We start from the raw sequence: 13,493 nt of genomic DNA, 5'->3' as shown, positions 1-13,493 counted from the left end.
CAGCGCTGCGGGCGTGCCGCCGCTTTTCTCGGCGGCGTCGCCACAGCGGGAAGCGAGGCGGGCGAGCGAGCCGGGCTGGTTCGGGTCACGCCGCGCCGCCACGGGAGAGCCAGTGCTGCTCTGAGCCGAGGGAAAAGGGGCGAGATGGCGTCGTGTGTGGGGAGCCGTACCCTGAGCAAGGACGACGTGAACTACCGGCTGCACTTCCGCATGATCAACGAGCAGCAGGTGGAGGACATTACGCTGGAGTTCTTCTATCGCCCGCACACCATCACCCTCCTTAGCTTCACCATCCTCAGTCTCATGGCCTTCGCCTTCACCAGGTGCGCGGCCCACTGCTCCGTTGCCGCGGGGATTCCTCGCCCCGCCCTTGGGTGTCGGAGGCGCCGCGGTCGCGCGTACCTGGGGCAAAGGGGGTTCCTGGGGAGGGGGCTGGTGCTCGGGGCGAGAGCGGGCGGTGGTTCCTGTTGGGGGAGGGATAACGGAGAGCTGGTGTCGGGCCGTGACTCGCTGTGGGCTCTGCTGGGGTGTTGTGGCGGTGGGATGCTGGGGAGCACCCTGCTCGGGAGGGAGGCCCTCTTTTCAGAGAGCCGTTATCCTCTGCTGCGTTTCCTGAGAACCTGTTGGTCGTTTTCAGGGTCTCTGTTAAAAGTCTTTACCAAAACGTGCACGTTAAGCACTTGTCCAAAATGGCTTTTATTAGACTATCAAGAAGCCCAGCAATTACATCATTCAAGTAGATAATTTACCAAGTGTTAAGGGGATGGGAGCAGCTGTTCTGTGTCATTTTTATACAGCATGCTGTCTGTGGCCAGTCACACACTGACTTAAGCCTTGGTACTGATACGGGTAGCCACATCCTTTCCCCACTGCAGAACAGCTCTGTGGACTTTGCCACTGAAGTCATTCATGGAAATAAAGCTAAGAATGGACACAGTTATTTCCAGGAGCGTTATTCGTGAATGCAGTCTGCATAGCAGTGCAGCCTGAAGGGTGTCTTGCATTATTTCTGAGTTGTGGATGCTTTTAATTGCCTCCTACTGAATGGGGCTGTGAAGATTATAACTTAATCCTCCTTTAGGCTAAATGGTACAGTCTATGGGCAAACAGTGATTCCTGAGAGGTTTCTGCTGAGTTGTGTTATGTTTAGGACTCATTTACTTTTATGGGATTGTATGTGCACAATCAATGGCCTTGTTGATTACACTGTGCATTTGACATAAGAATATCATTAGTCTCTAGGCCTGAGTTCAGTGTGTGATCTTCCATTGCATTCTAAGAATTAATAGATAGTTTTTATGAGCTATGAAAGTAATGGTCAAGCCCGGGCTGAGCTGAGAAAGGAGCATAAGGAAGTGTAAAATAGTGTAGCTGCAGATAGTCTGAGGCGTGCTTTGTCTAGTTTCAACTTGTGCATGGCCCTAAGGAAGATATTCTTGGTGAACACATCCCTTGTTTAACTTAGATACTGTTACCTTAGCTAAGGTAGAAGTCCCAGGGGCTCTCCTCTTGACTGTTAAATAAGAAACAGGTTTCTGTGTTTTGGTACAGTGTTTAAGTAGAGACCTTTGCTATAAGCATTCCTCTTTGTCCAGTCTCCCTTCACCCGATCACTTTTCTCACTATAGGGCTAATTTAGGTCAGACTTGTGAATTAGTAACAGACATCATTCTGAAGGATTAATAGAATCGATCACTCACCTTTGGGGAAGAAGAATTTTGCCATTAATTCGTTCAAGCAGAGGCTGAGCCAAGCAGCAGTTTCAGAACCATGGAGCCTCCTAGGCCCAAAGAATGGTGCTTCACTTCTGGGGTTTTTGCTTGCATTTTCCCAAGAGGGGTTTTTCTTTCTGTTTGTCTTGCTAGCTTTCTCACTTTGACTTCTCCAGTTTCATTTTCTTCTTTATCTGTCCCTGGTCTGCCCCACTTCCTGTGTTTAAATAACTGTTGACTTCTAACTCTTCTGTTTCTTCTGGGGTTGTGGAAGCTACTCTGATTATTTTTTTTATCTCCTTCCCCTATACTCTTCTGCTGTTTCCAACTGTCGCAGGAGTTTCCTCAATCTCCTGAGAGATAGGAGAGTGCTGTCTCCATTGCCTTATTTGGGACACTTCCCAAACCGTATGTACTCTTTGAGAAACTGCAGGAGAGGAGATAGTTCCCCACATGCTTCCACGTCTGGCCTTTCTATTCTCATCACCTTACTGCACTGAGTCTCCAGTGGCTTGTGTTTGTATTTCCACCTCCTGGGCGTAAGGCATTATAGACTTCCCAGTAAAGTGTGACAAGTGATTCTTTGCTTTTCCTATGCTGACATAGCTCTCCTGATAAACATATTACACAGAGTATTTTCTATGTTGTTTCATACTGATGTTGCCAAGTAAAGTATTTTTTCAGGAACTTCAGCATAGACAGAGGAAATTCTTCTTCCCTTAAAGTCTTTCTTGTCTCTTCTATAATTATTTTATGTCAGAAATATGTGGGGCTTCAGAATATTGTAGAAAAGGCTTTTGCCTTGGATGTACCAAGCAATAATGTAGGGTCTCCCTTGTGATCACTGGGAGCAGCTGATGCTGACTTTGAGCTGATAGATAAGGATGATGCAGACTTCCGACAGCAGTAATCTTCAGGTAGCAGTAATAATACAGAAAATGAAATGTGTGTTTAACTTTTCCACATTAAACCTGGGAGTGGAGGGTATTCTGGTTTTTAAAGCATGTCCCAGCGCTTCTGACAATGGCTGCAAATGTCTTGGTTGTTTCATGCTGAGTGATCCAGATGCAGGCTCTTCTGCTTCCAGGCTGTGCTTTGGAGCAGAGGCATGGGATGGCTCTAGCTTTCCCTGTATTCTTCCTCCCTAGAGAGAGGGATGTGGGCTTCTCTGAGCCCAGAGGCAACCAGCAGGAGGGCACGTGGGTGCTGGGGGGATATTTTGTGGAGCGCAACAACAGGACTGAGAAAGGTGACAAATCAGTAGCTTCTGTGTGAAATTTCAGGGGGTTATGGAAGCAGGAGTAAATAGTCTTTCCAGGCAAATACTATAATTCTTACCTTAAGTAATTAGTGCACAGAAGTGAGTCTCTCCCGATTTTACCTGCTTCTGGCAGGAAGATTGAATGTCTGTCCCTTTTGAAAGGTATCTGCAAGGTGTTTAACACTACATACATCATCTTTGTTGATTTTAGGGGGAAGTGGTGCCAACATGACTAGGACAGCTGTCCTGAAACTGAATAGTACCCAGAACCCTAATATGGAAAGGCGAAGACCCTTCAGTGCAGTTGGTGTGAAACTAAGTGATGCGATCACAGTGACTGTCACTTCTGTCACTTTCATGCTGAATTGTGCAGTGATGTGACTCTAGTAATCTATTCTTTCTTAAAAAAAAAAAAAGAAAAAGAAAATCCTCCTCTTGGTGACACCTGTGACAGCGTGTGCATGTGTTATTTGTGTGTGTTAAAACAGGAATGTGGTTTTGCTATCCAAGCCACTGGAGCCCGAGGCTCTGGCTAGGAAGCACACTGGATGGCATGAGGCTGTTGAGATTGCCAAGGGAGCCAGAATTAAGCTCTGGAACTTGGGGTTCATATCTGGTGTAATTAGGGTCAGCCTGTGCTGCATGGCTGCTGGAAAATGACTGTTAAATCTGGACTGAGCTGGTTTAAAGAAAAAAATTCTGTGGGGAGTCCCTAAGGCCTGCAGAGAAACCATTCATGTTTAATGTACTTTTTCCTGCCATACAGTTGAACTAACACAGTACTTAAATGCCTCACAATGATGCAAGTCTGCTGTGGAGCTGTTAAGGTTCAATTTTGAGGAAAAGAGAAATAATTCGGCAAAGTGAGAAATATTTTGTAACTGTAGCAAATGTCAAATGTGGAGCACATTTATACTGTCACACATTTTTTACTGAACCATCCAGAAATGTGACAGATGATCTGCCAGGTGGAACTTTATCCTGCTGAAGTTTGCTGGGAATTTTTTGGTATCATGGGTTGGGAATAAATAAAGGAATATATTTAAATAGATAAACTGATCCTAAGTACCTGAAAATTACCCAAATTTAAAACTTTAATTTCAGTTCTAGTTGGCAATGCATTATGAAATATTGGCTGTACACATTTTGATAGTCTGAATATTGTTTCTATTGGTATTGCCAAGGTATCCTAGAACCTGTTTATAATAAAACTTGGGTGGGCTTGGTTTTGTTAACCTCACTGCTGTTCACTATATTCTACCTGCCCAAAAAGAAAGAAGAGCTCAGTCAAGTTTGCCTTGGCATTCCAAACTGAATTGTTAGGTCTCTCTTCTGGCCATAGTATGACAGTAGCACAAATAATACCTAGTATTTTATTCAGAACTTTGGCTTAAGAGATCTAAAAGCAAGATGATATTGTCTTTGGTTCTTCTAAGCTGTGCTGTGTCTCTGTTATACATGAATTCTAAGACATGCAGTTATTATTTCCAAAGGCTGATTGTAATTATTGTTTCTGCCCTGTCTGCACTCACCTCAGGCATTTGGCATTGGAAAGAGGCTGAGGGAAGTGAAAGGCATTGTGAGCAGCACCAGAATAGGAGAGGGACACCTAGGAATTGCATCCAGGCTTCCAGTAGTTTTGGTCTAGGTCTCTGCTGTGTAAATGTACTTTGGATGATGCTTCTGTCAACATTTCAGTGGAAAGAAGCAGGAAGATTTTTTTCACCTTGTGTTTAGTTGTTGCTTCTGCATTGACTTCTAACAATGCTTATGGCTGGCATGTGTTGGTTATATGTTTAACTCTCTTGTGAGAAAGTGATACCCGGAAGTGCACAGTGAAGATCATTCAGTGCAGTTACTGTCTTGATTTGTTATATAATCAGCATGCTTTTTTTTTTTTTGTTATACTGAATTTACATATAGTCATTATTTAAATAATAAAGCCTTTCAACTTCATCCTTATAATGTACTTTAACACTTTGATGTTGTGTGTCTCTTCAGGGATGATTCTGTCCCAGAGGATAATATTTGGAGGGGTATCCTCTCTGTGATTTTCTTCTTTCTAATCATCAGTGTTCTAGCTTTTCCTAATGGTGAGTAAGGTTTAAACTGTTTATATTTCACTTTTTTTGTTGCATGTTAATTACTCTTTATTGCCACTGAATTTATTTTGATTTTTATTGAAGTACCATTTTTAATGTATTTTTACTTTTTTAAATTCCTTTATGTTAAGGAACAGTCTAAAAATGGGTTGCAGTCATACTGAGTGGAGATAACTGGAAAGTGCAGTTTTATTTATAGCCTGTCTGTATCTAACAAGGAAGTGAGGTTCTCAGAATCGGTGCCTCTGTTTGCAGGTGCGTAGTTGCAGCTCAGATTGCGAAGTAATGATGCTGCAGATCCTTAAATAATGCTTAAAAGGAGTCTGCCTTAGTGTGTTTTAACAAAAGTGTCAATCTACAAATTCGCAGAGATATAACAGCTTACATAAATCGCTTTACCAGAGGGTAGTGATAGTTAGAAATGCTCTTAAGTTGCATTACAATGTAAAGCTGTGGCTCGACAGTAGAAGGCTAAGTTAGGCAAAGGTTTTGATAATTGTGTGAGGAGCAGTAAGTGCAAAAAGGTGAAAAAACCCCTTGTGTGACAATTCTGTGGAGGAAATGTTCTTACTGCTTAGTTTTGGTCGGGGGGTTTTATTTATAGTATTACTTTAATTTTTACTTATTACTGTCAGCAAGAGCATAATTCTTGGGTCAAATCTGAACTCTCTCATGATTAGCAGTGCTCAGAAAAAAACAGTACTTGTGCTCAGGGCTGCTTTGTGCTTCAGAGCCGGGATGTGTTTTTCTCGTTTTAAAAATCATTAATCCGCACTTTTCACAAAGTGATCCCTGGAAAACTGAATGCCACAGAAAAATGAGTTTTATCTATACAGTGGTGAAAGAGCAGTCTGCAGTGTGTGCTGAGAATATTTGTTCAACTACTTCTTGCTACCTAAGTGTATGATTCATGTTTACAGGCTTTCTAGTTTCACTAGTCTTGCCTTCTGTGCTCTTCACATTAACTGAGAGGTTTTTAATCTCATAAAGTCAGTTTAGTCACTGGTTCTAAAGTAAATATTGACACTGGTAAAGAGCATAGATATCTTCTTGTCAGCTATATATACTCAGTTTGGAAGTTTTAGTAGGCCTATTTCATAAAGTTTCATGGTTGTCTGAAGGCTAAGCACCATGGTTCTTTGCTAACACACAGAAATTTATAATTGATCACTGAGAGCAAGCCATGTGTGAGGTGTGGTCTAGAAACCAGATCAAGAAGTTTTTGGGTACATCTGGGATATTGTGTCTCCTGAGCAAACAGACTACTACTGTTCTGGAAATAACTATGAAAATAATGGAAAATTTTGTCTATACCCTGCTAATTGGCAGTCTCATTTTCCTCTCTGTAATCTGCTGTTAACTTTTTTTTTTACCATAGAGCCCCAATTTTTGGGTGTATTTCATAGTTTGGTGGAGAACTGATTCATGCTCCTGCCAAATCCTTGTGAGATATATTAAAAAATAGATTGTCTTCTAATAAGCTTTTTGTTTATTGTCCGCAGGACCCTTTACACGTCCCCACCCTGCAATATGGAGGATGGTTTTTGGTAAGTTCAGGTTGTGTTTTTGACTTCTCCAGTGCTTCTGCAGCACTGTTTGCTTTAACTTCCAGATGAATGGAATTGTTATGAAACATAATTGTGCATCAGACTTGTGTGAATGTCACTTTCACTTCTGACCAAGTGCTATAATCTCTTCTTAGTTATGTTTGGGAATGTTGTAGTTATTCTGTGTTAGGATGGTGTAAATTAAATCACCAGAAAGGAATCATACATTCTGATACTCTGTTTTAATCCTGTTTTGTGTTCGTGCTTCCTAATCTCCTTCCCCCACACTCTTCCTACTGCCATCTTTTTCCACCCCAAAAAATGTTCGGATTTTTTTTAATAGCTACTGCATATGCTATCTGACTTCTAACTAAATCCAGTTTAGCAAGGTGTTGCTTTTCATTATTGACAAAATATGCTATTACTTTGTATGTTAATTAAATTGTGTCATTGTATAGCTTAACATACATTCATTAATATACTTAAATTTATATATTCCTATTCTTAAAATTTCAGTAGAAATACTTGTAAATATTTGCATTCATAGTTTGGAAAATAATTGTTAATTACAGAATTGACTGAGAACTCTTGTTCTTTAAATATCTGAATTACATGGAAAAAACATAAGGAACTTTATTTTTAAATAATTCAGGGTTCACTCAGCATATCCCAGACTTTAAGCACATTTGCAGAGAATTAGGCACACTGGATTTAAAAGCTGATCCTATTCTTTTTAAGGGGACCAAATGTTACTGTCTCCTGACACCTTATATAGCTAAAAATAAGTAGCCTTCCAGAGTAGCTGATTACTCATCTGTTGACATTGAGAGGATACTGCTGATTAGGTAGTACCCATTAAAGAATCCTGCGCCTTGTGAAGTTTGGGGAGACAGAGGTCCTACTGCTCATTTCAGGTTTCAGCAAAGGAAAATAAAAGGTCATTCTCAGTGTTGATCCTGTCTAAGCTTGACCCCCTGTACTTTCAGGAAAGGGCTGCATACAGAATCTAGAACAATGTTTTTCCCTGTGTAATTCTGCTGCTTCTAGCATGGCTTATTTAGCCACGCTTGAGGTCTTGGACCTATTCATGAAATGATGAAAGGCAGAAGTAGCGTGTCCTCAGCGCTTCAGGATGCACTCTTGCCTGCAGGCTGTGCCGTCTGTAGCAGTATGGCCTCTGTTTACATGATGTATATTTAGGATGTATTGCAGAGGACAATGTTTCAGTTCATGTGTGTGCACTTGAATGGAAGTTGTTCTCTAGCATACACTGGGGATTAATAACATGTAGAGTCTGGTTATAGTTGAAAATACATTTTTTGAATTGCTGTGGTTTATTTTGGGTAGCAGATACTGAGTTTATTCACATTAATCTTTCTACTTTCCATGACATTGCTGCAGGATACAAGTAAGTTTGAGTGCTAGACTGTGAAAATGGTATTAGTGTCTATATGCCTCTTCCAAAAGTGCTCTTAGATATCTGTGAACTTGAATAATGTAAAGATATGCTCCCAACAGTGGCTTCATCTGCCCACAGACCCACACCTCAGAGTCTTAACTTCTCAGAATTTTTTTGTTTTTTAAAAAATCCATATTGAGACATTAGGAGGAGAGAGGTAGTAGTCCCAAATGTGATAGTGTTTTTTAATTTATAATGGTGTGAAAACAAATAAGAATAATCTTTACCTTTAAAAGCTTCAAGCAGCAAATTTTCTAGCTCACAAAAGTAACTCAAACATGCATTAGTTTATAAGTACTCTTTATTGCCTGCATAGGTCAGAATTGTCACGTGGTATTATTACATTGATCTTTGTGTTGAACTCTACATGTAGGCTTAGGGACCTGCATTAGTGAGACCAAGAATACTTAAAGGGACAGAGCTAATCCAGTCCTGAGGTCCTAATATATCTCTTAATAAAGAGTTTCCTGATCATAGCTGTGTAGTGCTTGTGTTTGAACTAATTAAACTTATGTTTGGATTGGGTTCATGCAGTCAAGCATATATTATGTCACTTGAAACAGGAGGTGATATGAAGGGGCTGAGTGTTCAGAGATTACCATCTGACTTGTGTTTCTTAAGCTTTTTTACAACTAACTGCCATATGTAGAAAATTTATCTGTGCAAACTGGGCACGTCTAGAGCAAAAGTTTGATAGCAGGTTTTCGGAGTCTATGTCCCAAGGAGTGCTGTGAGTGAACATGATTTTAAAGCTGAGTCTTTTTTGCAGGTCTCAGTGTGCTCTATTTTCTGTTCCTGGTGTTCGTGCTCTTCCTTAACTTTGAGCAGGTAAAAGCAGTGATGTACTGGCTGGATCCTAATCTTCGATATGCCACAAGGGAAGCAGATATTATGGTATGTACCCATGGCACGTTATTGGACATTTTGGCTATTTTAGGCATGTTTTGAGTGAGTGGGAAGGTATAAATCTGAATTTGCTGGCATAAGCACAAACTTGTACTGCCTATACTTGACAGAGTCCATGAGCATATTTATTTACATTATAATCAATTGGTGTGAAAAATGGTCTTCACTGTATTTTTTTTCTAATACAGGTGAGTGTACAGTTGGGAGTGTGAGATATGTTTGAACTGGGGTGGCTTTGGATTTCTTTAAACAATAAATATGAGCCTGGATACTGAAAACAGACTTAGCAGGGTAGTATCTAAATAAGGCTGGTATGGTGTGTGTGTGTATGTCACAGATCAGTTGGGTTTTTTTGATGCCTCAATGCTGCACTTAAGGAACTTTGATCTTTCCTTATTGCTCTGAGCTTAGTACATGATTGGCATGCTACTGAGTATGTGGAAATCCAGGTGCAGCAACTGCAGGGCTCTCCTGCCTTCCTTCCAGTCACTAGCTAAGCACTGGTGCTGTTACCATTGGGAAACTACTTCCACAGACCATGATCCGGAGTGGCATGGAAAGCCAGGCTTGTTCTTCTGCCTGCTGAGCAGCTTGCAAGGAGTTTTTAATACAGAGAACATTGTTTTTCAGGTGAGGACACTAGCACAGGGATTTGAGGCAGTAAAAGGAGGCCTGGGAAGAGCATGTGAGGTATCTGGGGAGACGGGCAGAAGAGGGTGTGAGCAGTTGAGCACCAAGCAGGAGAGGATTACTGTGTGGAGAGATGAGAGTGCTGTTATCAGACTCGTGCCTCAAGAGTAAGGAAATACACTGATTGCTTTTCTTTGGCAAACAGCAATTTTCTGCATATGCAAACTACTGCACAGCACCTAATCAGCAGTGGCTGCAAACTCCTGCTCTTTAGCAGGAATGAAAATCTTTACAGTGCAGTAAGCTTATGTAAGTTGATTGATAGTGAGGGCTGCTCACAGGCTCCTTACCTAGAAAACTTTGGATACTTCCAAGTGTTGCACCTCAGCAGTACATTTTGTACAACTCCAGCGTCCAGAATAGGGCTGTGAATTTCTGTCCTGCAGGAGATGTGTGGTGGTGAGGTGTGGGCAGCCTGCTGTTAGGGTTGTGGGAGGACACATTGCAAAATGGAGCATGAGCGTGGTGCTTGATGATGTTGCTGGGCAACAAAAGGGAGCTGAGGAGTCTTGGCAGGTCAGATTCACCTGGCTCTCCTGTCATCTAAGTTAGAAATAAATAGATTCAAGTCAGGGGAGGACTAATATTACTTACTGGCACACAACCACCGTACTGTTGTAGTTAGCAGAAACTTACTCTGTAGTACTTTGCAATCCTGATACTGTCCCTTAAAGTTGGAGCAAATCTTTAAAGTGCAACTGCAGTGAAGGCTGCAGTTTGTTTTTTTTGTACAGGGCTGGCAAAGTTGCTTGAGTATAGAAGAAAGTTCAGTGCATTTCACTGACTGGCAGAGCCGCAGCTGGAAAGATGAGATAGAGAGGGGAAAAGCCCTAGAAAAAGTAAGAACAAAAAAGCAAAAGCCCTGAAGAAAAGCTTACTTTTTTTAGTAACCTTGCTGTTGCTCACTCATTAGAGTTTCAGATATCACGGTGTAGCTAGGAGCCTGTGCCTTCCTTTGTGAATTCTGTGCTTCTCATGCTGTGAAATGAGCCAGTTTTAGATGTTTTGGGGTACATGTACTAAAGCGGCAGCTTTGCTGTCCTCAGGACAGGTGATGCAGCTTTCTCTGAATGACCAGCAGCACTGGCATGTATGAGAAGCAATACCATGATTTCACTTCAGAGAGCACAAGCACAGTGGGGCTAAAGTAGTATTTGTGTGAAATTGTTGCATTTTTCTCTTTAGAGAGACCGGGATTTAAGCCTTGCTCTGCCATCCCGTTTTCAACTTGGTCGTGATTCATTTGTGAAAGATTAGCAATAGTTCTGGTCTGAAAGAGAATCTCTTAACAGCACTAAGGAAGCAGTGCTGTGTTGTCACCTGCAGGTGGCAATGTACATTTTAGGAATGTTGGACAGCAGAGGGTTTTTTTTGTTTTGTTTTGTGTTTTTTTTTATGTTTGTTTCCAGTTGGCAATAGTTCAGTTTGTGCCCAGTGACAAGACAGAGCCTCACAGATGCAGACTCCTGATGGCATAGAGATTTTTTTGTTGTTTGGCAGTGATTTCTAACACTTGCTGTACAACATGGCAAGAGAAAACATTTCTTTTGTTACGGATGGCTAAAATATTTATATTCTTAAGGAATCTGCTCCTCATCTGTGACAAAACAGTTGCAACTTCTCTATAATTTTATTTATTTAATTAAGTAATTCAGCCATGTAAGTGAACTTTCTCTCAGAATGTGGTCTGGGAAATTGCTTTCGTGAGGAAAACAGAACACAAAAGATAATCAAGTGAACAATGAGATGAGTAACATAGCGTTACAAACTGGTGAGGATTAGCCACTTGTGAGCCACATCTGAACACCAGACTGCATGAAAATGGGGGAAGGTGGTTATGTCAAATAAGGACCCACAAAGAAAAGCTTTTTTTCTTTTTTTCTGGAATATTGTTTGCTGATTTTACTAGTGTTGATTTTATTGCTCCTGCTGCTCCTCTGTCACATTAGAAATGCATGTTCCTTCAGGCACCAAGGTCTATCTTTAAATTAGAGCTGTAACTGTGGTGATACTGAGTCTTAATACTGAAAGTTTTCATTTCTCTCTGAGGAGAGTTTAAACTCTCTGCTCCAGAAAATTTAGAGGGACAAGAAAGCAGAATAGTGCTTATTTTAATATTCTTATAATTTCAGGCTTGTTGCACTGGATGGAAAGAATTTTCTTAATTCCAGTGCTTATGAACCAGCCTGCTGATTGAGATGATTTTTTTTTTTTTTTTTCATTAACAGGAGTATGCTGTGAACTGTCATGTTATCACCTGGGAGAGAATCCTCAGCCACTTTGATATATTTGCTTTTGGGCATTTCTGGGGCTGGGCTATGAAGGCTTTGCTGATCCGCAGCTATGGGCTGTGCTGGACTATTAGTATCACCTGGGAGCTCACTGAGGTAGGCCACACCTTTATCTTAATTGGAAGTAAATGTGTGAGACTTGAATTGTTCTTGGGGAAGTGTGAATGTTACTGGAAGGACAGTTCACTAGTTCTCAGTCACAGATTTGCATTTTAAGCCTTATAAACCAGATGCTGAGCAATTGATGCAGTTGCATTATTGGACAACAGCAAACTGAGGTTTAGGTGATTTACTTCCACTTGAATAGGAGGGAGCTCTAGGGCAGCCTATTGGTGTCACGCACAATTTGTTTTTCTGTTGTTCCGGGAGTCGACAGATTCAACACCCATGGTACTTCAGATGTTGATTAATATTCTCTGATTCAGAGCAGTTGTTCTCCTTTTTCACCTTGCAATATCTGTGATCTACTGTCACAGTCTCCTTATCCCAAATACAACACTGTTAGGTGCTGTGTATAGACATGCATACTGTCAAGTACAGTGGAGCTGAGAGATCACCAAGGAAGGTGTGAGGACCTATGAGCAGAAGTCTACATGGAATGGCAAAACATCATTCAATGTGTTGTTTTCTGTCATGAGGCCTGAGCTTACAGCCCTCCTTTTGTTAAATTGTACCCACAAGCCTAGTTAAGTCGTTCATTGACATAAATATGTGAGTTTTTTACTTGACCTAGATCTAAGCTAGTTCATGCATGGTGTAGTCCCTTGTTCCATGGTTTGGAGAACCACTATCAAGCTTTACTGCAGTTCTCCTAAGCAGCTGTGTAAGTAATTTGACTGTTGGCACTTTCAAGTCCTATTTTGGATTAAAAAAAAAACAAAGAAAAAATACTTGACTTGCTTCAGTCAATTAACTGTTGCTTGGACTAGTGGTTCCTATTGTTAGACCTGTTTTAAGAATTCAAGCTGATTAATTGCTACTCTAATTATTTTCATTTGCATGTAACTTAGAGCTTGATTAGTAGAATATGTGTCATGTCAGACCCAAGGATGCATTTCTATAAAAGAGTTTAATTTCATTGAATTTTTTGATTGGGCAATTCAGAGGAAAAAAATTGAAAATCCAATTTAGATTCTGCTTTTGGGACAGCATGGTCTAACCTGTCACACTTAGTAAGTGTGGGTGTAAACACCTGAATTTGATCTTAAAAATCATAGTTTTCTATAGAGGCTGCTGTCTTGAGAATGCCTGGCTCACCTGACAAGGCATTTATCAGTCAGAAGCACAGATAAGGATTTACTTGTATAAAATCTTCTGAGTTTTGAAAAGCAACTCATGGCACCAGTATTTTCAAACACATTTTTATTCTGTGACATTGAAGGTTATGCTGTTTTCTGAGCTATTTTGAAACTACTTAAGACTGGAATTTCACAAGTTCCCATCTGTAAAAACCAACTTTGCTGGTTATTGTACTAATTTTTTCCCTCTGGAAAAGAATAAATTTGGATTTGTTTCACATGTACTC

The 13,493-nt window shown here is 40.8% G+C and overlaps 1 protein-coding gene across 2 annotated transcripts in view; it reads left to right on the top strand.

Moving 5' to 3' along the window:
- Window positions 1-64: 64 nt before the first annotated feature.
- PTDSS1 (phosphatidylserine synthase 1) overlaps window positions 65-13,493 on the top strand; it is a 29,511-nt gene continuing 16,082 nt past the window's right edge. For both annotated transcript variants that reach the window (XM_061448058.1, XM_061448057.1), the window contains exons 1-5: window positions 65-323; window positions 4,975-5,066; window positions 6,578-6,622; window positions 8,851-8,975; window positions 11,906-12,064. In XM_061448058.1, the coding sequence (XP_061304042.1) occupies window positions 145-323; window positions 4,975-5,066; window positions 6,578-6,622; window positions 8,851-8,975; window positions 11,906-12,064 (600 nt within the window). In that variant the 5' untranslated portion in view covers window positions 65-144. The remainder of the gene's footprint in view (window positions 324-4,974; window positions 5,067-6,577; window positions 6,623-8,850; window positions 8,976-11,905; window positions 12,065-13,493) is intronic.

The sequence above is a fragment of the Pezoporus flaviventris genome, unplaced genomic scaffold (genome assembly GCF_033815535.1).
Source record: "Pezoporus flaviventris isolate CSIRO_AGI_PZ_B2104156 unplaced genomic scaffold, CSIRO_AGI_Pfla_v1 ptg000007l, whole genome shotgun sequence".
Lineage (NCBI taxonomy): Eukaryota > Metazoa > Chordata > Aves > Psittaciformes > Psittacidae > Pezoporus > Pezoporus flaviventris.
The sequence above is the reverse complement of the archived record's forward strand: the minus strand, read 5'-3'. Positions and strand labels throughout refer to the sequence as shown.